General features: G+C 40.5%; 1 protein-coding gene across 4 annotated transcripts in view; it reads left to right on the forward strand.

Annotated features, from left to right (window-relative positions):
• CPNE4 (copine 4) overlaps positions 1-23447 on the forward strand; it is a 258007-nt gene that overhangs the window by 196739 nt on the left and 37821 nt on the right. For all 4 annotated transcript variants that reach the window (XM_030491563.1, XM_030491588.1, XM_030491570.2 and 1 more), the window contains 4 exons: positions 8386-8484; positions 17376-17462; positions 17877-17936; positions 23270-23403. In XM_030491563.1, coding sequence (XP_030347423.1) covers positions 8386-8484; positions 17376-17462; positions 17877-17936; positions 23270-23403 — 380 coding nt within the window. The remainder of the gene's footprint in view (positions 1-8385; positions 8485-17375; positions 17463-17876; positions 17937-23269; positions 23404-23447) is intronic.

Below are 23447 nucleotides of genomic sequence, written 5' to 3' on the forward strand. Positions count from 1 at the left end.
TACAGGAGATTAATTCCAACACTAGGTACAACATAGGAGATACAATAAGACTCTAGCCAGAAAAATAACTTAAAAGTAGTACTGAAAAAGGCTGCAGGTTTTGTTTTTAAGTCCATAATCTGTGAACTAAACAAAAGGAGATATAGGAAGGATTCACCTTGAAGCGACAGTGTGTCTGTGTGGAGGCACTAACTGAAGCTCAGAACAACAAAACCCCAGAAATGAGACCATTTACACCTAGTGATGACTGTTATAACAAGTGCAAATTATTCAGTAGAAGTTTCACAAACATGGATTTAAAAAACCCAGTATGTGGTTATGAGATAAGGAACTGTGACCTTTATTCTCAGACCTTTACCCTTAAATTTAGCTCAGGTTTAACATTTAACCTTGACCCTTGTGTTACTTTAGCCATTTCAGTTCTAGTATCCTATGCGTTATGTCTCTACTTCATTTAGAAATCTCAGTATTTCATCTCTTCATTTTCCTCAGGAAATATGGTGTAGAGTATTGCTTTAATAAACATTTAGAATTGCTTCACATTTATTAATCAATTTCTTGTCCACTTTCTCCTAAAATCTTTCCATGTTTGAAACCTCCATTGGTCTTAGTTTCATAAATTACCCACAATTGCGAAGACCCACCTCTACTGATGTTTATGCTATGGTATCATCCACTGAACAGAGCGACCAGTTCAGGTCCGTTAAACCCAATGCTGTTTGCCAGGTCATTCTTTTGGAATGATATCCAAGAGACATGTAATTGGCTCGCCCACTGATTGACAACAGAAAGAACAGTGTAATCAGTCACTTTGTATAAACACTCATCATTATTACAAGTGGCGTTTGGGGACATAGGCATGCTGCTCGGTGGGGAAGAGCATTTTGTGCTTTTTCTGCCAAGTATCATCCTTTCCTGCTTGAGATACAAGGCAATGGTTGATTTTTATCTGCAAGATAAAGCTAATAAGCTCTTTTAGGAATGGAGAGTAGACAGTGGGAATGACGATGAATTTCACTGCTGTGCCTGCAGCTTCTCCAGTGGGCATATAGAGGGGCCTGCCCATGAGCAGTGCCTTTTTTGTTACACAGGGAATTGTTAGTTAAATGAGCAATTATCTCAGTGGGATTGATGTGCCCTCAGCAAGTATGTGATGACACTGAGCTGACGCCCATTTCTATGTTGCATATTAAATTGCTAAAGGGGTCTTTTAGATGAAGAAATTAAGGAAAAAAAAATTTGTAATTAACATGGAGTTCTTTGCCCTTAACGTAAAGGAAGTGTAGTTTCTAACATATTTATAGGCATGCATTACAACTACAGACCTCTATTTTAGACCAGTGCACAAAGGAAAGTGAATATTAACTGCAGTTTCTTGTATCTACACTAAGGATTTTGTTGCATAAACCTAACTGTGACTGCAGAGTAGAAGCTTATTTATGTTGTTACCATCAAAACCTACAGAATCACTGAAAATCCAGTTACAAGCTGTCCCTCAACTGATATAACTTACAGCACATTTCTCTGTTTCAGAGGAATATCTCTGGGGCTCGTTTGTCAACACTGAACAGGGTGAAAGATCTATGTTTGAAGCTCCTAGGCACCCTTGTAATACAAATAAGGGTAATCAACAAGCTGTGGGTTTGAGTAATTGATTTTGAAGTGACCCTGATGGTTCTTACGTGCTGTGAGCTGTCAAAAAGAGGAAACATCCAACTGTGAGGATACCTGTCTCGGCTGAGGCACTGCCAATGGCTCAAATCTTCAGTGGGGGTGTGGAGAGATTGACTTGGTGATGGTGGGTCTGTAAACAGTCCCTGTTTTCATTTGGCAAGGAGTAAGATAGGCTCAGGCTGGTGTCATATCACAGCCATCAATAGAACAGGACTCACTCTGATCTTGAATCGGAGGACTTGCCACTTTCTGTAGGAAAATAAGAATTCTCCTTCCCTTCACTCTTCTTTCCCAAGCAGGTAATTTTAAATCCAAACTTCCCATGTGTTTAGATCCACAGGAAGATTAGTTTTATTTGTTTTGACTGTGTTTTGGGTGCTATACTTACTGCAGTGTGACGATGGGAATGCTGACTCACTTCCCATTAACCAAGAGGAAGCTGTTGGTGCGTGTCGGTCTCAGGTCTCCTTCAACAGGCAAAGGATCTGAATTCAATACAACCCTGTCAGCTTTTAACATATCCATTACCACCATCTATGTACAGGAGACACAGTTATTGATGAAATCCTGGCACTTGTTGAAAGTTTATAGGAAAAGTCTCATTGCCTGCAATGGAGATTCACCGAATGCTTATGAAGCAAACACCTGTGCTGGTGGACTTGGTGAATCTTGCAAGAAACTATGGTTCATTCCAGCTCATTCACTCTATTCTCACTGGAGCTCAGCTTCAGTGGAAATCTGAAATGAGCCATAAGAAGTTGATTTTAACTTTTTGGAAAAGTGCAACTAGTGAAAAGAGAAGGACAAAAAAAACCAAACCAGAGTGAAGAATACAGCAGGAAAAACCAAATTTCCATCCTCTGTTCTCTAGCATGTAACCCAGGTTTGTGATGTGTATAATGTAGAATTTGGCCTTGGAACATCCTGACTACAGAAACAGGATAACTTGGAGTGGTTTAGCTTTTGTACTGAAAGTTTTGCACAGCTTTTCTGATCCCCAGGTGGGGAGAATGGGTAGATAGTGGGTAAAGGCCTTCTTATAAAGTATAAAGACCTTTGAAGTATTCCAATTGGGGTATATATACTTCAGGGAGGTAGAGTAGCAGGTTTACTTCATTATCATGTAATAATAACCTTGATGAGATTCAGAGTGCTCCAGAAACATCACTTTGATGATCAAGGAAATTATTTTTTCCTTTTTTTTTTTTTTTCACCTTCTCTGTTAGGCTTTTCTGAGTCTTTTCTTGCATTATTTTATTTTTAGTGTTGTCACTGACCCTAGAGAGTGAACTAAAGAAGAGTTTCTGTTTGTAGCCTTTTGCCACCTCATACCACCTGCAGCTCAGAGCGCTTCTGGAAGTAGAGCAGGTCGCTGACATTTGCCTCAAGACTTCATTTCTCTGAGAGATAGCATCCTATAAACTCTGCCTAAAAATTATGGTGCTGTTAGTTTAGTTCAGAGCTGAATGGTAAGAACCTTATTACTGACTGGGCTGTAAGTTATTACATTCAAGTCCAAAAATGAGCATTCTTCTTGCCTAGCCACAAGATACCTTGCTTCACAGAAATGCAAGGGAAAGCTGTCCAAGGCACACTCTTGTTCAGTACTATTCCCCTAACCCCTAGCTAGGGACTACAGGCAATTAATGGACAAATTATCTTCCTTGAAAGGTATCCCTTCTACTCCTTATTAAATGTCAGGGGATAGATACTGCAGTAACAACACATAGAGAGATCTCCTTTTTAATGCAATATATGAACTAGGATCTCACCTGCAGTAGAGCCAGGTCAGAGTAGGGACCCTCCTGCTCAAGGGATGACTCTGGCTGCTTGAGGTGCTGCCTTTCTGGCTGTTTTGCTCTTCTGCGAGCATAGAGCAGCTGGACAGTGGACCAAGGGTCTGGTCTTCTCTCCCACTCAAGCCATTATCTTCTGGTGATAAGTTTGTGAAGTGTTCGCGTTAAGTAGGCTCTTACATTGTCAGGAGGGCTGTCCGACACTACCTCTTCAACTAGTGGCAACGTAGTACCAGCACAAGCAACACTAACGTTTCATAGCTGGACTTTGAGCATATGCAGAGCTGGAGAAGCTCAGGCTGGCGAGACTAGGAATTTTCTAGTCTTTGCTGGCTTTGTGCATGCTATAACTGGCCAGCTGAGCAAAACTGAAATGGATTCTTTACAAGAAGTACATTTCTATGGTCTGGCTCCAGATGGGATTTAGTCATGGCACTCGCTGCCAGTCTTTTAAGAACTAACCTTTGGAGCATGTTTTGGGCTGGTGCATGAACTGCAAGGTTTAATTACAAGTCTCTCATTGCCCCTGCCAAAAGGTGCTGTGTATAATACTTCTCTCATCGAGACAACTTGAAGCATTTCCCCAAAGGCATACAGGAAAAATAATCTCTCAGTACGTAGAGACACCCACACACAACCTAATACTTAAAGTAGTCAGACTTTACTCTTACTTAGTTCTCCTTGTGATTAAAGCTAGATAGCGTGGTGAGCAGGGAAAGAATTATAACGATCGTACAAGAATTTGGCTCAGTGAAAACATAGGCTGACTCATTTCAGACTTGGAACACCAGTTTCTTGTCTCAAGTCAGAGCACTGAAATTAAACTTTAAAAAATAATGCTTGACTTTGGATCATATGCTCTGGATCTGAGGTTGGAATTCTTTTTTTGCTGTTGAATCGTCAAACAGGAAAACTGCCTCACTCCAAGGCAGACACTGGATAGAGAGATTGTTGTGAATGCTCCCTCCCTGGCAGTGTTCAAGGCCAGGTTGGACAGAGCCTTGGGTGACATGGTTTAGTGTGAGGCGTCTCTGCCCATGGCAGGGGGTTTGGAATTGGATGATCTTAAGGTCCTTTCCAACCCTAACCATTCTATGATTCTGTGATTGGTTTATTTCTTATCTAGTCATCACCACATCATAGAACATTGGTATTGGCTGGAGCTGGAGGATAGTCCAGGTTATGTTTTTGTGAAATAGAACTAAAATCAGAAGTTGTGCAAGGGAGGTTTTTTTGCTCACACAGAGGTAACAAGATGAATCTAGCTGATTGGAAAAGCACATAGGGCTGCCTTAAAAAAACAAGCAAACAAATCAAAAAACTTCAAAGTATTTCCTAGGGAAATAACCCTTTGGTTCTCACCTCTATCAGGTCTTTACCTGATGCTGGGTTATTTGCAAAGTTCCTTGCCCCCTTATTTTATCTGTGTGAGTGGGTTTTTATAAAAGCTTCTGGTGCCCAGGATTGATACGTTTCAGAAATACCTTTCACATTCAGCTGAAATGCAGCATCATTGCTGTGTACAACATGCTTCTCAGAGACAATTAATTTCTATGGCCAGATGTGAAACTCTGAAAGAAAGAAGTAGTCCTAATGGATGTACTTGCAGGAATCCCCCTTCTCCCTTAGCTCTAATTGTGCAAATGGCACTGAGATAGTACTGCAGTTGTTTGTCTTTTCCATGAAGCCAAGATGACGATTAAAGAACCATCTGGCTTTCTGAAAGCTAAAGTTAGCAAATCTCTAGCTTGAAAGAAAAAGCTGTTGGATCCCTGTTGCATGGGCATTTTAAACGTAACTTCACTTTGCCCATCTCCAGTTCAAATTCTAACCACAAATCAGCACTCAGAGCTTTTCTTCTTCATAAGGGTTAGCATCCGAAAAGAGAATACCATTTCCTGGAGGTCTCTGATAACCTTTGATCCCTTCTTGTATTTGTGCTCAAATAGAGCTTAAAGACAGAACCTGAAAAGTGAGTCTGGTTGGAAAATTTCACAATAAAGCTGGGTTTTTTCTTTTTAGAACAGCTTTTTTTTTCATTTCAAAAACATTTTTTGAGAAGTTTTCAAACTAAACTTTTTGTACATCTCTATTAATCTTGCTGTGACATTTTTGCAAATCTTTTTACTTAGAGATACTAGTTCCTAACAAGCATAGAGCAATTATGAGTGAAGATTCCATCATAAAGAATTCTCCAGGGCCATTACTGATGAAAACACTGTGTCTAGTTTTGTTCCAGGCACCATTACCACTATCAGAGACAGAAACCCACTCTCATTTGATTACTGTTGTATAAAATTTAACCTATAAACAAACACCTCCCCTTGTCTCTACCTTTCACTCAATCCCTGAGAGTTAAAGGTGCTATAAAGGATCTCCAAGTCTAAGAGCAAAATATTTTCATGTTTTGATCTGGAGATCTTTCTTTTGTCTGGAATCCCTGCATTAAAAAAAAAGTAAGTAAAATTGCAGGTGGTAGGATGGAAAAGTAAGAGGGTTCAAGAACCAGGTCTTTGCCTGACCAGTGAACCATTTCAACTGGTTAGCATCTGTAGCAGTAAGTTATGCTTGCACTTTTCCCCTATGGGCGGTCCTTTGTATCTCTATTGCATGTCTTCTGTATTGATCAGAGAGATTCCCCTTGCATCAAACCAAATCTCTTCCTGGGGCTAAGAGGAACAGTGTTGAAAGTTCAAAAGAAAAAGATACCTAAATGATAACATGGGTGGTGGTATTCTGCCTGGAGGAGTCCTGGGTATGAATTTAGTGAAACTGCCACTTGTGTTACTTCTACAAAGACAAATAAAGTGCCTGGGCACTTAACAGCATACTAAATTCAGGTAACTGCTTTAGATCACAGAATCATAGAAGCATAGAATGGTTTGGGTTGGAAAGGACCTTAAGATCATCCAGTTCCAATCCCCTGCCATAGGCAGGGACACTTCACACTAGACCAAGTTGCTCCAAGCCCCGTCCAACCTGGCCTCGAACACTGCCAGGGATGGAGCAGCCACAGCTTCTCTGGGCACCCTGTGCCAGCGCCTCAGCACCCTCACAGGGAAGAACTTCTTCCTTAGATCTAACCTGAACTTCTCCTGTTTCAGTTTGAACCCATCACCCCTTGTCCTGTCACTGCAGTCCCTGATGAAATGTCCCTCTCCAGCATCCTTGTAGGCCCTCTTCAGATATTGGATGTAGAGATCAAAATTCTTAACTATGCTTCACGTCAATGAACCTCACATGGACAAACATTTGTGTGGAAGGGGCTACTTATCAACTATGGTCTAGTAGGAGGATGTTAGGTGATAAACACCCATTAAGGCTGAGTCAGCCCGACGCCTGTAGTGATTTAAGTTGGTTTAGATAGTCTTTCTCCTGCAACTTTTTTGTCCGTTTGCTCTCACTCAAGGAATTCAGTCATTTTGCCCACATCTTAAGCTTTCTTTAGAGAAAGACTCTAGTCTTTCTCCCTTCTCTCATAGTGAATTTACAAACCACTGGTTTGGTGGTCCTTTGAAAAGGAATTGGCCACAGTGCTCACACACCAGCTTTGGCTGATTATTCAGGCCGGTTAGAAAGCATAGCTGGTGGACATGGAAGTCCGTTTCAATAAAATGCTTTTCTGTAAACATTTAACACTCAAGATCCAGATGAGATCCAGTGATTTCAGTTCCCTTCTGGGTGAACTCAGAAGTGCCCCTTTGGACCAAGCAAACTTCAAATGGCTTGAGAACTCTCTGAGGAGTTCCAAGGAGTTCCGAGGAGCAAGCAGCACTCTTCCTCTTGTGTTGTCTGACCACCAGTGCTGGGTTAAAAGCACTGAGCCTCGTTGAGACAGTGGCCTGATAAAACTCACTGTTGTTAAGCCCGGTAGCCCAGTGTGGCTGCCCCATCACCCCCAGTTATGTTTCATTCCTGCCTTTCTCATCAGGAGCTCCTCTACTACTCCCACCAGACCAGTCTTCATCTATGCACAGACCTAAAAGCCTCAGGACCACAGGGAGGGAGTCACAGTTACCCTCAAAGCCATCTGATAGCCAGATGTCAGTTCACTCCTTATGTGACAGTAAAAGCTTCCTGATTTTGTCACTTTATGCAAGCTTTACCTAGGGAGGCCAGGAGGCTGAATTTGGGATTTTGTTCTTTAAAGTTGTGAGCCCCTTTGTTGTCTTTGGGCCAGTTTTAAAATTACTATTTAGCAGAGCATGTCATTATTGCTATGTGCTTCAGTCTTGGCTAGCTGAATTGTATTTAGCCATGTCTGCAAACTGAAACTCTCACAGCTGGAAGTCATTGAGGTATTCCTGCAGGCATCAGTTTAGGAATGACTATCAGCGAGGTTTGGTTTGAATAGTCACTGTTGAGCAACACTGGAAAACAGCCAAGATACGGGCACCAAACACTGATGGGTATGAATTCAAAGCCATTTCAGAAAATGAGCTCTGTAACTGTTGTCTGACCTTCACTGACTGTAAAAATGAGAATGGTAATGTTTTCCCACAGCAGTTAGTGTTTTGAATATGAATCTGTATTTGTAAAACACTTCAATGAGGTAAGTTACTCTTAATTCAGGACACCATTTGACCTCGACCGTGCAAGTACACATAATCCTGTATTTTTACACCTAGCAAAAGAGATGGAGTCAAGGAATCCTTTCTTCCCAAAATACATGACCATGCTTTCATTAGCCAACTCATAACACAGAACTGTCAGGAGCAAGCTGTGTTGAGATTCCACTTGTCATTTCATTTTGATCTGGACAAGAATGTGTTTTTAATCTCTCTTGTGATTTCCTTCTAGGTAAAACACTCCACCCAATGCATATCATAATTTCACCTGTAGTATATTTCAATAAAACCTCTTTTCTGACTTAAGACAAATGTGCTCTTTGTTCTTTTTCCCTTTACCTCCCCAGTGCATAGTTTGGGACTGGGATTCCAATGGAAAGCATGACTTCATTGGCGAATTTAGCTCAACTTTCAAGGAAATGCGAGGAGCTATGGAAGGAAGACAGGTGAGTGGAAACCCAAGCAATCTCAACATGGAAGCTTTGTGGAGTAGTGTTCCTCAGACAATCCTGTAATAAAGCAAGTGACATTACCTCATCATCTCTCAGAAGTTAGTTGCTGTGTTGATCTCTCCCACAGGTTTTACTGTTTCCTGGATGTGTTAATCTGAAAACAGAAAAAGCAGCCTTTCCTGTACTTCCATGCCTGAAATACTTAGGGTGCTTTTTTTTAGTTCACATTCTACAGGCATTTCTTTCTGCTAAGATTTATTTCCTTTGAGCAGAAGCACCTGCTTTCTGTGAGGTGCTGTGCTGTTATGGCAAAGCAGATACACAGCCTTGGTGCTCAGAGCATTTCCCTGCTGGCCTAAGGCCTTGATTGGGTGAGGGTCATTTTCTATCTTTCTCCGTTTCTCATGTTGCTGCCAGGTCTAACTTGAACCCATCATGATGAAACTTAGCAGTTTCCTAAATATTTCATGAATTACAGTCCTAAGGGAAGATGAAATTGATAGCTTATTAGTAGTTTCACTTTTTTATGTCAGCCTGATCTTTTCAAATTGAAGTTGATGGTATTTATTGAATACGATAAATGATTTGGCATATCTAATTCCAGAAATTGTCATTTCCTATTAGTACTTACTCCTGAAGGGGTTACTTTTGATAAATTCTCTGAGGGGGAGTTAAAAATGTTGACTTTCTAATCTGCTGATAATTTGCATTCACTGCTTCATGGTGATCTCAAAACCCAAATGCCTACTAAGCGTTATCTGGGCTTTATATTAAGGTTCTGTTTCTAATGGGTTAATAGAAAGCTAACAAAGAATCAACAGGTGTTTAATAAATGGTAAACAGTCAGGCTATTCCAGAGGTCAAGAAGTTTTTATGATTCTTCCAGATATTTTCTATTGATGTTCTTAGAACAACTTGGAGTTTAACAAGCGTTGCTCATGCATGTAAAATACTGTTGATACATATCAGTCATATATTAACCCCCTAGAAGTAACTTTTGAGCAGAACCTGAGTGTAAATGAAACCTTGTTTTGTTCCTTCAAATTAAGCCAGAGGATCAAAACCTAAAACTGAATTTGAGTGGAAATAAGACCTACCTAAAGAGGTAAACAGATTCCACAACAAGGGCAGTGATGTGACAACACTCCAGTTTGGTATACAAATACCTGTGGCTGAGAAAGAGACTATGTGAGAGTGGTAAAGGATGTGTATTTCCAATGTAAATGTCTTCACGAAAGCATCACAGTCCTTCCCAAACAGATGGCTTGTTCGCCAAGACAGGAGACTTGCAGTCCAGAGTGCCAGGAATGGCTGTGAAGGATAAACTATATATTCTTTATCATGATAGAGAAACCGTGTGCTCTTTTCATCCTCAGCTAGCGAAAGGGATGGATACTCTTTCAGAGGCATAAGGTGTTAGTAAAGCCATTTGTCAATTCTTGGTCTAAGTTGACACTGCAATATCAGAATGCCACCTAGGAATATTTTAATGTTGCACAGTGCTTTATGTGCCTGAACCTCTGTCTTGCTAAGGGTCTGCCATTTGCCATTGGGCAGGCTGCCTTTCACCTGTAACACTGCAATCTGCTTTTCACCACAAAAGCACAGCTCTTCTCCTCCACATGCCTAAGGCGTTGGGACATTATTTCTTCCTTGTTGCTCTCATTCTGTTGTTACTGTGCAGTTACTCTGTGGGCTTGCACCTGCAAAACCTGATGCCACTGTTATAGCCAGTTCTCACAGGAAGCAATTGCCACCAATGTGAGAATCAGTCCTTCTCCCCCCTTCTCTTTTCTGATCCTTGTTTTGTTGTCTCATCTAGAGGAAAACAAGATTTAGTGGATAACATAATAGGTAATAGTCATTTAAGTAGCAAATAAATATTGCCCCAAAAATATATATACATGCTAGATGGCTCTTGCACCTCATGAAAGCAGGATTCAGCAAGCGCTAATAGGCAAGAAAAAGCAATAGGGAGTTTGAGCAGATCCTGGTGAAAACAATATGTTTATTATGGAAGAAGTATTGTGATCCACATACAGGAGAGGTCACTTGTATGGAAGGCTGTGTCACTTGTCACTTGGCTGAAGCCAGAAAGCAATGTCCCTTTCCCTTGCTCTCTTTCTCTCTCCCTTTGTCCCTCCCTCCCTTGTCCTTTCCCCTTCTTCTCTATTCTCCAGCAGTAGCTATTGCTGCTAAAGGCAATATATTCTGTTAGCTGTGGACCCCATAAGTGCGTCTTAGTGCATAGTTTATCTCAACATCCTTTGTGCAACATTAAGTAATGTGATTGGCATTTGTCAGTTTTTTCGTCAGTTTTTTCGTCAGTTTTATTTTCTTCAAAGAAAAAGCATGTGAAATCGAGTAGAAGTTGTGAATTCGAATAGAGGGGGGTTCAGTAAACCTTGAGGGAATGGCAGAGGAGGGAGGAGGAAAGTGTTTTGCCTTCAAGTGGATGTGTTGCTAGGTATTTCTAATAAGGCCACATCGGAGAATCGTAATTATATGTGGGTGAGGGGATGAGTAGGTCAGACATAGTCTTGCATTCCTAGAAGAGATTCTTTCATAGCCTCAGACCAGAAAATGTTCTGTTTTCCATGTAGTACTCCTTTCAGTCAGAGAAATAAAACTGACAGCTACGTCCTTCAGCCCATGGTGTTAAGCATTCTTTCACATAGCATCACAACAGTGAGCAATGAAGATGAGGACCAAAACCTGAAATTTCATCGCAGATGTTGTGGAAGCCAATGTAAAGAGCAAGACTCAGATCTGACATCCCTGTTTGAGTTGCTAAGGAGATGCAGTGAAACTTTTCATTCTGGTTATATTTGCTTTTGTGCAGTAGGCTTTATGGCCAGCTGCAGGACATTGCTGTAATTCTGTCAAAAGCACCCTAGTGATTGTCAATGAGGGTTTTTACTTGCCCAGGCAACTGGAGAGAATAGGACTGAACATTTATCATTGAGAGGGGATCCAGGAACTCTTCTTAAGCACCAGCTGTAAATCTGTGCAATGTTAAAGTAGGATACAGCAATGGCGTGGCTCTCCCTCTCTGCCCATCAGCAACATCCCTATTAGTTGGTATCACCTCCACAAGTTGTCATGTAATACATTAAGCAGTAAGAGTGGAGTTACATAGTCTGTGCTGGGGAGCAGGAAGAACTGTGTGTCATCTGTGAACTGTTAGTGCTTCTCACCATTTCATCAGCTCACCTCATCCCTGGAGGAGTTGACAAGGATCTTGAGGTTGCTTTTTAATGTACATAGTGCATCCTCCAGAAAGCACAGAGTATTCTGACCCATACTAAAACCTCCCCCTCTTGGCTACAAGATAGAAGTATCTTGTAGCCAGTCTCTCAACTGCTACAGAACCACTTGATGGTCAGAATGGATCTGTGTACTTACCACACATGATGGTGCCTCTAAAACTGTTTCAGTTCCGGCCCTGGGCTGGGTACTGATTACCCCAAGTTTTGAGTGTCAGCCTCTGATCTGATGAGCTGACAGTTGGCTTGCTGGCTTGCCTCCACTGTGAGATTACTTGGGAATTTGTGTTTGAGGCCAGGCATCATTTAGATAAACATTGTGAATCGAGCACTGGCAGCTTCCTAGTGATTGAACGAGTACTGTGTGAAGGAAGAAGAGAAGCTTCTTTATTTGAATGGTTGATCCCGTTTTGATCAGGAATGGTCTGAGTAGTTCTTTTCTAAATGTGGCAGGTCTTGGGTGAGGTTTACAGATTATGACTCCTTCAGAGTGACACTTGATTCACATGACTGAAAGGACTGAATTGGTCTTTGGTTGGTGGTACAGGTGAATTTAATGCATGCTGTTTAAGAAGACCTCTTGATCCTGACAACCTCAGGGTAATAAATAGCTTCATGTGTGTTTCTGTTACCTTGTTGTCACAGACTGTTATATTCTTACACCTCACCTGGTTCCCTACTAACCACCAATGAAAAATGGCACAAATGTTGTTCAAATGCATGTCTGAAGTAGACATTTCTAAACCTTTTGTTTAACCTTTTCCACTATTCCAGAATTCATCATTTACTCCTTCACCACGATCTTGACACAAGAAAATGCAGTAAGAGCAAGTCTGTCCCTATTTGTGATGGAGGGGGGTGTTAGTGAAATACTAGTAAATAGTCTGAGTTTATTGTATGCTCAGGATTTGTTCCAAATATATGTGTAATATATATATTTAATATATGTGTAGCAGTTTTATAAAGTGGTCTAATATTGACCTAGCAAACATTTGAAAACGAGACTAGAAAAGCTTGGTAAAAAATGTAAAAACTATTAAAGCTTTTCATAGCTGAAACGAGAAATCCTCTACTAATGAGAAAAAGTCATCTCTTTTAATGGAGGCAATAAAGCCAGAGGGATTTGGGGGGAGAAAAGTCACAGGAACATAAAGCACCTGGATCCACATGCAGCACAGGAGTTATGCAAGGGAAAAATCTGTTCCTGGATTATGTAAAGATGGACATATGTGGATATACACACACAAAAGGAAAGGGGAGGAAGAAACCCTGCTGTACTTACCATCTCCACGGACATTGCCATAAGTTCAGGTTGTTATTAAGGGGGCGAGGATGGCTGCTGAGGTGCACATGGTTGGATGGGGTCCTGAGTTGGGTCATTTGCCCAGATACCTGACTACGACCCTCACACAGGGCCTTTGCATCAGGTAGCTCTTCAGATAACTGCATTAAAAGTAGCCCTTCTCCCATGGTGGATGTCCTTCTGGGACAGAAGGAGTTAAAATACCCCATCCTGTCCTCTTGCCTAAAGGGACAGCAGGAATAAAGCAGCCTTTTGGGCAGGAGTAGCTGCGGTTTGCTTAGAAGTGACTTGCTTTTCTTGAGGCATCAGAAAGAGATAATGCAGGATATAACGCTGCCTGCTGTCAGTTGGGGTTTTCACCCTGTCCGTTAGACCGTGGTGCCTCCTTTGTCATTTACAAACTATGCCATTTGTTGCAGTAGCTGTACATGAAGGACCAAAAGAAAAACGAAAGAATTGCAGGGCAGGCGAGAGAACATTCTAGTGATAATCCAGGCTTTACCATAGCTCTCTAGCCCTTTCCTCACAACACTACCGAATGTCCTGGTGTGCAAGCACAGTGTTGCAGAGAAAGCAACTGCTCTGTATTATGATTTCTCCTGCCTTTGGGGTACATGAAACTCTGCAGACCTTTATTTCTTTCTCTGAATAACTTGCGCCATTCAGTAACCACATACTGTCCAAATTTTGGTTCTACAATGGTTGCCTACATTTAGTCACCTCCAGTTGCCTTTCCTGGTGTGTGGCATGGGTGGTTGCATGGTTTGCTCCTCTCTTCTGAAGGTTTGGTAAGAGAAGGGGTAAGGGTGTTTGGGAAGCCAGCATCCTTCACTGCAGGGAGTAACATCTCCCATTGACGGATCTGTGTCTCCTCATTATAGCAACAGGGGGATTAGAACCTTCCAAGTGTTAGCATTAGTTTGCTGACTTTCATTGAAGAATAGCTGGATGGAGTTTGTTTTACATACAGAAGTTCTTCACAAGGTGGTTTAAATTTCGGGGTATAAAACACCAAAGCAGTATAGTCTGAAGGTTCGTTACCAATATTTGCAACAGTACTTACGTTAAAGTAACAGGAAATAGTTAAAACCAGGTTGCTTTCTGTTTCAGAATCACTATGTGTTTGGCAGGGAAAGAGCTTGCATAGCCCAGAGCTGCCAGGCATTGGGAGGAAATGCTGAGTGACTTTCAGAAGGATGAATCCAAACCTCACAATGGTTACAATTCCTGTCAGATTGCAGGCTCTTGCATGAGTTTCCCCTCAACTGAAAATTTAATTTAAGAGGCAGAAATTAATCGACAAAAAACCATGTCAGATCCCAAATCAATACTGGGAATATAGGAACAGACTGAAAATTGAGGTTGGCTTCACAGGACAAGCAAAATATTTGAAAGTTGTTTCTCGTTATTACTTACCTGCTTAGAGTTGTATTCTGAACTCTGTTCCCTTTGGAAGAGTTAGAGATATGACAAGGCCAGTATAGGGAATTTCCTTCAAATGATGCTTGTCACATCTTCAGCTCAAACTGTGGGAATTGGCAAGGTCACAACTGGATTTTGGTGGGTAAGTGAAGATTGAGAGTTTTACGTAAAACAAACAGTCTTACTGGGTTTTTTAAGTCTATGAATTGGGAAATGTCTTCTCCTTCCTCTCCTTTTCTCTTCCCTTCCCCTCTGTATACTATCACACCAACAGATTTATTAGGTGCAAAATTGTACTTTCTTTCTGTTTTCCTGATTTCTGGGAACTTGCTAGTCTGTTCTTTCCTTTGCTTTATTACCCACATGAGCCAATGACATATTACTGACTTGCACATGGAATATTTTAAGGAGCTTTAGATAGTTGCTGAGAATTGTTATCCGTACATCTCAAAATGCTCTGCAAAGGTGGGTTAACACTCCTAGCTGCATTTTACAGTTAGCACAGAGTAGCTGAGAGGCTGGCCAAAGGCACAGATTTTTCTCCCCTGAAGTAGTTTTTTATGCCACTTTGGTCCTTCTATAGTGCAAACTTCTTCCAGAAACCAATGAAATGAACAAGATGTTTATCAGGCTTAAACGATCCTTTTCCCAAGGAGAAGAATTGTGTCCATAGTGTAAGGGATCATATAGGTCGGGCCTTGTTTAACATGCACATTGAAAAGTGTTTGTGTAGGAGGATGGTGAAATTAAGGAAGTGCACCTTGGATATTCAGAGGAAAGCAGTGAGGTCTCTCCAGTCAAGTTCAGTGTCAAAGGGAGGAACACAAATCTTGACTCCTGTTTTTTCTCTCTATTTAATTTATTAGTTTCTTTAGAATCATTGAATCAACCAGGTTGGAAAAGACCTTTAAGATCAACCAGTCCAACCATTCCCCAGCACTGCCAACGCCACCACTAACCCATGTCACTGAGGGCCTCATCTACACAGTTTGGGAACACTTCCAGGGACAATGATTCCACCATTTCCCTGGGAATATCTGTACATAATGTATATTATACATGAATATACATATTAATGTATATTATAACATACAGACAGCACAATTTCTCTGTAGGAATGTTTCTACTAAGTTTGGAGACAACTGTGTGCTAAACCCTTTTGTCAGACAGCAGTGAATGAAGGTCAGGCAGGCAGTGCTTTTGCCTCACTGTCACATTGCATTCCCACTCTGGCGTTGTGTCACAGAGCACTCTCTTTACTTGGAGAGGAAGGCTTTTATTTCTTAAGCCTAACTGCTTCTCCTGAGTAGAGGAAAATGTTTATGGAGGATTTCCCCTGAACACGTGGGTCTGTGTCTGCCTGTCTTCTCAGCTGGAAAATTCATTTCACAAGACAAATAACTGAGCTGTAGGCTAACTGGGAGAGTGAGCAGATGTGCTTCCTGCAGTTGGAACACTTCTTCGTCTTTTCCCATTCTTCACTCTGTCACCCGTATCCAGTAACAGAGTGAAGAACATACTCCTCTTGCCCTGTGCAGAAAAGGTCTCATATTGCTCCAAAACCATATGTTTTGCCTTCCTTTTTTGGACATTTGACAAAAGCTCTAAGTCTGTAATACTTCAGAGGCATCCAAATAAGTGCTGTTAGGCAATGGTTTGAAGCTCAGTGAAATTGCTGGTGCTGTTCATAAGGTAAAAATAGTTTTATGTGCTCAAAACACTTTCCTCAGATCCTATATGAAAGTCTTCACTATAGACAAAGTATTGTAACATGTAAGAAGGTCTTCACTGTAGGCAAAATATTGTAACATTTAAGACAGATCTGTTTCATTTCAAAATGTCATAATAGGAATTTTTTAGGTAATTGGTCATCCTGGTTCCTTTTGGAGATATATTCTTCATGTTACCCAATATCACATGTTTTCCCTCAACACATGAAACACTTGAAAACAGAAAATAGTAATGTTCCTAACTATATTCAATAAAACATTACAGATAAAAATCTGGATTTACAAATGCCAATAGATACTTGCATGTACAAACGTACATTTTCCTCCTGCAGTAAGAGGCATGAATAATGTTGTAGACATTAGAGGTCAGGGTCTGAAAACTTGGCTTTGTCAATCTGCCTGAAGCCAGAGGAGAGCAGAACTTGAAGTGGAAATCTGTGAGATCCTGGGAGCTGTTAAGATGGGAACAAGACAATGCATTTCAGTAGTAAGATAGGACTATTTTGCTGTAAAATCGACTGTTTATAAATAAAACTAATCAGAAAATTTTCAAAAATGATTTAATTATATTCCTCGGGATAATTTTCAAATTTATAAGTAATTCGTTAACTGCATCTTTGTGCAATGTTTAATGATTTTGTTAACTTTTTATTTTACTATCGGACTTAAAGGAGAAACTATTGCTTTCTTTCAAGAGAGAGTGAGATGATCTCTGATCAGAATTTCTCTCATCATGAGTTTAATACAAAACACCAGTGTCTGCATAGGCAGTTTCGTAATTAATACAGTGCATCAGGTTGCTCCTTCCAGAGTTTTAATTTGTATTAAGTTCCCTCTTTTTTGCTCCTCTTAAATGATCTCAGAATATTCTCAATCTTGTTTGTGTACCACCCTAACCTACAAGACTGGAGGACAACAACACATGAATCTGGAGCTCTCTCTCAGTGCTATGTCCACACGTATCTGTTCAAAGAGAGCTGTTTGCCCCAGGCCTTTTTCTATTAAGACCATTCTCTGCATAGTTAATGGTTTTCATTTTTTATTCTGGGTGCACCATTATTTGACAGGATTTAGTCAACTGTGGAAATCAGACAGGGCCATTTTTGTTGATTATTCAATTTGTCCATAAATTTTCCTTCAAGCAGTGACTGCTGTTTCTCACAGGTACAATGGGAATGCATTAACCCCAAGTACAAAGCAAAGAAGAAGAATTACAAGAACTCAGGCATCGTCATCCTTAACCAGTGCAAGGTAAATCCATGTTTTGCTCTTTGACTGTTCCTTCAGTACACTCTCAGCAATATATTTTAATGATGTTTGAACACGTACACTATAAAGTAGAACTTCCTGTAGAATAATAGCAATAGAAACTGGTTCACTACAAAAAGTAAAGACAAGGACTTTAATTCTAAAAGTAAGCTGACTGTCCCCAACTCTCCTCTTTCATTTTTCTTGCCCTATCTCTGCTGTTGTGCAATGGAGTAAGCAGTACTAACCTCTTACACCTACATTTTTGTCTTTGTCTCAAACTATATTTGACTCTTTCTTCCCTTACCTTATTTTCAGTTGGTCCCTTCCCTCCTTCTAATTTACTTTGTTTCAGGCAGTTCTCTGATGTTTTAGAAATACACAGCTAAGTTGAATGTCTTGCTTTCTTGCCTGCAGATCCACAAGATGCACTCTTTCTTAGATTATATCATGGGAGGCTGCCAAATACAGTTTACAGTAAGTGTCTTACTTCTCTAACTCCCTTAAAGAAAGGGAATCCTGACTCATTACTTTCACAGAGAAATGATTCTTCCATGCTATTCCTGGGTAAATTATTAAGGTCTTCTGGCAAAATGTATTAAGCCTGGAAAATAAAACTATGCTAATGCAGTAAGATTTTTCTTGCACATGCTGATTTATGTTTTGAGCAATGACAGTCATGTTGCAAAAAGTAAAGACAACTTCATACAGGGATGAGAAGCTAGGCTGGTATAGTCCCACCAATTCCATCTGAGCTACACCAGATCCCAAAAGCTGGAGAACTGAATTAGCCCCTGTGACAGTGCTGACTGGCGTTTGGCTTCTGAGCTTCAGTTTGTTAACAAGCATTTCAAATACCCTTGCTCAGACTGTGTCACAGGGAGGGGAATTCATTTCACTTCTCTTGAGGCACTTAACTGTAGGTGTCCTGCTCATCAGTCCTATGGGCCAGCCTTCCTTTCCAGAGTGAGTCCTCCATTAAAGCAAGTTGTTTCCCCTCTGACAGTGCTATACAGAAAGTCACAGAGAGCGAGATAGGCCAGCCATGGACCTGTCTCTTTCAGTCATGCTGATGTTTCATACCTCAGCCATAGCTACTAACAGTAAGATGGCACTACAAGGGGACACAGTTGTAATTTAGGGCGAATTCAGAAGCTATTAAGTTCAAGTAATAGGATAAAATGATTTGTGGAGCTCTCCATAACCAGAAATACAATATTTTGTATTTCCAAATAATTGTAATATAATATAATAGTATTTCCCATACACATATTTGGGCTCAGTTCCTGTCTGGTTTATCCCGGTTACAGGGGTAAATTCTAATGCTCCAAGGTAATATTCTTCTTCTGGAGATCTTTTCTTGTCCTGTAGCACCTTGCCCTGTTGCCGCTCCCAGGTATCACATATCAAACATCAGATGCTACTGAAATGTTCTGTTTCACTTTTTCCAGACAAGCCTTCATTTTCCAAAAAGATTTGACAAAAATAGGAAGGTTTTTTTGTTGTCCCAAGTTCCAGCAGCTGTAGGAAGTAGTGAATTGTCGTCTTCTGTACAGATCCACTTTTTGGGGTGTAGAACATGCACTTTGCCAGTACAGCTCGCAGACTCACTGGATAACACTCAGAACTGAGGACCCTCCTTTGAGTGTTGCAAGAAATACCTGCTGTAGTGGACAAAGATCTTTGTGGTTGTCTTCTCTCAAGCAAAGCATCCTGTGTAATTACCTCTCCACCTTACCCAGCTTCTTCATCTGGTATGCCCACATGCCTTCAATGCCCATTTCTCCTCCAAATCTGAAACTCACCAATCCCTGGAAACCCCTTTAATTTATCTTTCCTGACATTTCCTCCCTAAAAATATGACTGGAAGCACTCAATTATCTGATGTGATCTGAGGTCATCAGCAGAAAAGCAGTAATATCTTTAAGTAATATCTAAAAGCCATTTCTTATCAGGGTAGGCACTTGAGCAAATGCAAAGGCTGGTTAATATACATTTCCCACAACTCTAGCTCAAGCACAGGACCATTAGAAAGTGTCTGGGGATATACATATTATTATGTTACAGTGGTGCTTTTCAAACTTCTTTATTACAGAGCACACTGAAGGGTCATGGCAATTTGCTTGCCTTTTATTTACTTGTTGCATGTTTCCTATCAGTAGGTTGTGAACCACAAGTTGAAAACCGCTGTGTTAAAATGGGTTAAAATGGATAGTATTGCTTCTGCTATATTTTACTATTTTAACATTCCATTTTGCTGAAGTGAAACAAAACCATTGACAATAGGAAACTTGGGTAAACTCATCTGCAAGGACAGGCAGTGAGTACTTAAAGGAAATGAAAAATCCATCATATTGTGAACCACAGAGATCCCTCAGTTAACTGCTGCCCTCAATGGTAAACCCACCAGCTACACTATTGTGTAAACTCAGCACTATCAGTTTTCAACCTACATGGATTCAGGGCAAGCCACTGTGGATGTCTCTGTGCCTGTAGCTCTGTTCATGAATAACTTAGTGGTTCTACTTAAAGATTATCACAAGTTGGCTCTCTGCATATTTTACTTCCTCCTGCCTCAGTTGCACCAGTCCCCAGTGATGATAGCATGGACTGGTTGTATGATGTGTTGCTGTTTCCAAAAACATAGCGGAGATTTTCCAGTGGGCACTGAAGCAAAAGGTTGCAGCCTACAGCGGCTATTCAGTGCTCCCTTGCTTTCTGCACACATCATATAACCTCCCTTTCACATAGTTGTAATCTGGTTAATTCAGACCACTGAATAGAGAAGGGCTATTCCTTCCACCTTCCCAGATTTCCATTTCTTTTAACTGGAATGGATCTGGAATTGTTTGAAACATTTCTGCTGGTACATGTAACAATGTGGTGGTGTTGTCTTCATACTAATGACATTGCTATTGAGTTCATGCTGTGTACAGGCAGTATGATACAACTGTGATTTGAAAGGGCACTTGCTGAGGGAGGGAAACTGGGATGCTAGGCATACATTTGATAACAAAAAGCTGTAGTATGATGTACCTGGTAATTTAAGGCACTAATGAAAGCTTTGGTAACATCATGCTGTGTGTTCTTGGGATGCTTTGTACATCTAGTATAGTCTGTAGTTAGAAAGAATGTCTTTGCAAAAGGAAAGTAAACTTTTCTTTCACTTTAAAACCATTTATTAGGAAGCTTTCATCTATAGAGATCAATAGTGCTGATTCCAGCACGCTATTTTTATGCACTGCTTATTGCAAAACCCTGTATCTCTTATCAGACAGTGTTCCCTGCTGCAGAAGAAATGTTCAGAAGTTGGCAGTGCAAATGGGTCTGTAGTCAGAAGACATTTTCATCACTTTAGGAAATACAGCAGAAAGGATGTATAACATGCATAAAAGGAACTGTAATAGAAAGATGTATTGGAGAGATTCTCTCTCAGGCAGGTCACGGTCTTGGGCAGGCTGATTCATTGCTGACAGATCTAGCAGGAGGTCCAAGCTATGTAGGATGTTTTCAATGCAATGAAAATCACCCCTTTACAAGACCGAGGGAAAAAAAAAAGAAGTACTAAGAGTGTAGTTATTGCTATGTTATGTTCTTATTTAGCTGTGGGAAGATGACTGGTACATTGGAACTGATACGTTTAAAGATACACTGATAAAAATCAAATGTACACACTGTAAGAAAGATTCCTACTTCGCCGCCCACAAGATTAGCTTACTTGTAATATTAGCCTAACTCCTGTGATATGTTAACTTTGGGTTTATAAATCCTTACTTTATGTATTTGCACAAGACCTTGGTACTGCTGGTTAACGTAAAAGAGCCAAGCTCTGCCTTGTTATTTTGGAATCGTGGCAAGTAACAGCAGTCATCTTTCATAAAAGACCTCCCTTTGGGAGTCACACAGAGATTTGGATCAAAGTCCAGCACACTGCATCCAAGAACAAATATTCATAAAGGCTTCATCATAGGAAATCAGGATATTTTTTGCTTTTCAGAAGATCTTGACTACAAGGACCATTTCCAAAAAGGAAGCTTGTTCTGGGGAGAGCTTTTTCTTTCCCAAACCTGAGCCACAGACGTTTCTCCAAGCTCATGAAACCTGCTTCTTATTCCTACGCTGTGCTCTTGGTTTCAGTTAAAAAGCATTTAGCCCTGGCTAACAGCCATGAAGGAAGAAATATACGTCTTTTTAAGATAATATGCACACCTTGGCTACAATTTGTTAAGAAGTGTCCCAAAACTAAGCTAATCCACACAAGCACCTGTAGATTTACCTTAGGCTTCACAAACCACAGCTGTTTCTTTCTTATATACATGCATGCTAATGAGAACATGAGAGGTTTCCCATTGATTTATTCATGTTCAATCAAGCTGTCATTTCTGGGGGAAAGATTGATGTGGAAAACAGGCTCGCTGCTTCAGTGCATGAGCAGTGTGGAGGGAAGCAGAGGTGAAAGATTTATTTGCAAGCCAAATCAAGCTCATATCTCCTGACTGAAACATGGTGAGGTTCATAGTCCATCAAGGTGATGAAGGGATTTCCAAGCTAACTATAGCCCTGTGAAAAATGCTTTACTTCAGCTAAGAGTTTGAGGTGGAAAGTCAGGAGCAGTTGGGTTGCACAGTATGATTTTTCCCTTTTTGTTTTTATCAAGAAAAAATAAGTTTCTGGAGGACTGTTTCATTTATTTGCTTTTTTTAAGGGAAAATGAAAATGTCATGTTTCATTTTCATTTTATAGCTGCATAAAACAGTCTTCCCTGTGCCAGGCAGAGGCTCCACCTGGGGAAGCTGCACATTTGCAGGGGCAAGCTGGGACTTCAAAGTTCTTTTTGCAGCCTTCAGCAATGCCCTTAGCTGTCAGCTGCACTAGAAAACTGAACTCTGTGCATTTGTCTATTGAATATCCAGGTATAATGGGGATTTTTGGAGGAAGAAGTCATTGGACAAAGTCATAAGGAAGTTTATAAATGGTTTTGTTCCCTCCATGAAACCCTTTGGGTTTCTTTGTGCTCCTTTTAGGAATTCCTAGAAAGCAGCATCACAAATTCAGAAGAGGGCTTTCTGGTCCCTGACAGTCATATCACAGGAAGACGCATGCCAGAGTACATCTTCAGTGAGAAGTATAAAGAGCATTTTAATAGGGAGAAATTAATTTTAAGAGGATTCGTTAATATTTGCTTTCATTTTGAATGCTTCTCACAATCTTCTCTAAACCTTTTCAACACAATAATCTGTGCAGCAGTCAAGCTTTAGTTTTACCCTGCAGCTCACCTTTAAGCTTGCTATCATCTATGAAATTAGGAGGGTTCATTATTTAATACTTAGATGTACAACCCAAAGGAAACAGGCAGTATCTGCTACTATTGCTACAGCCACAACAAGGCTTAAAATAGCAAAGAAGTTCTCATTTATAGTTTTAGTAGGACTTCTAACTCTCTCAGGGCATTTTTGCTGCAAAGCTTTTATGTCCTGAACATCACCTGACCTGGAATAGTTTAATTAAGTATGAGAACCTAAAGATAGTTAATTTCACTCATTTTTATTAGAACATAATTTACCACATAGAATAATAATGCAGTTAATTTTTACTTAATTATGCCATTTTATATTTAATTATTCCATATTTCTATAAGCTGTCCTTTTCAGCATATTTATCAATACTCTCCTGGTCAAAATTTGATGAAGTACACCATAAAATTGCCTTTAAGGCAGTCAGAGACTGTTTCTGGTAAAGATGCGGGGTTGGTGTGGGTATACTTAGGCCCAGAAGAGCTCCGCAACACATTGTCTTTTCTTCTTTTCCAGGTAGCTATAGATTTCACTGCATCAAATGGTGATCCTAGGAACAGCTGCTCACTGCACTACATCCACCCCTATCAACCCAATGAGTACTTGAAAGCATTGGTAGCTGTTGGGGAGATTTGCCAAGACTATGACAGGTAAATAACCCCATTTGATAACAGAATTGTCTTTAGAAAGTGTT

This window comes from Strigops habroptila, chromosome 1, assembly GCF_004027225.2.
Source record: "Strigops habroptila isolate Jane chromosome 1, bStrHab1.2.pri, whole genome shotgun sequence".
NCBI lineage: Eukaryota > Metazoa > Chordata > Aves > Psittaciformes > Psittacidae > Strigops > Strigops habroptila.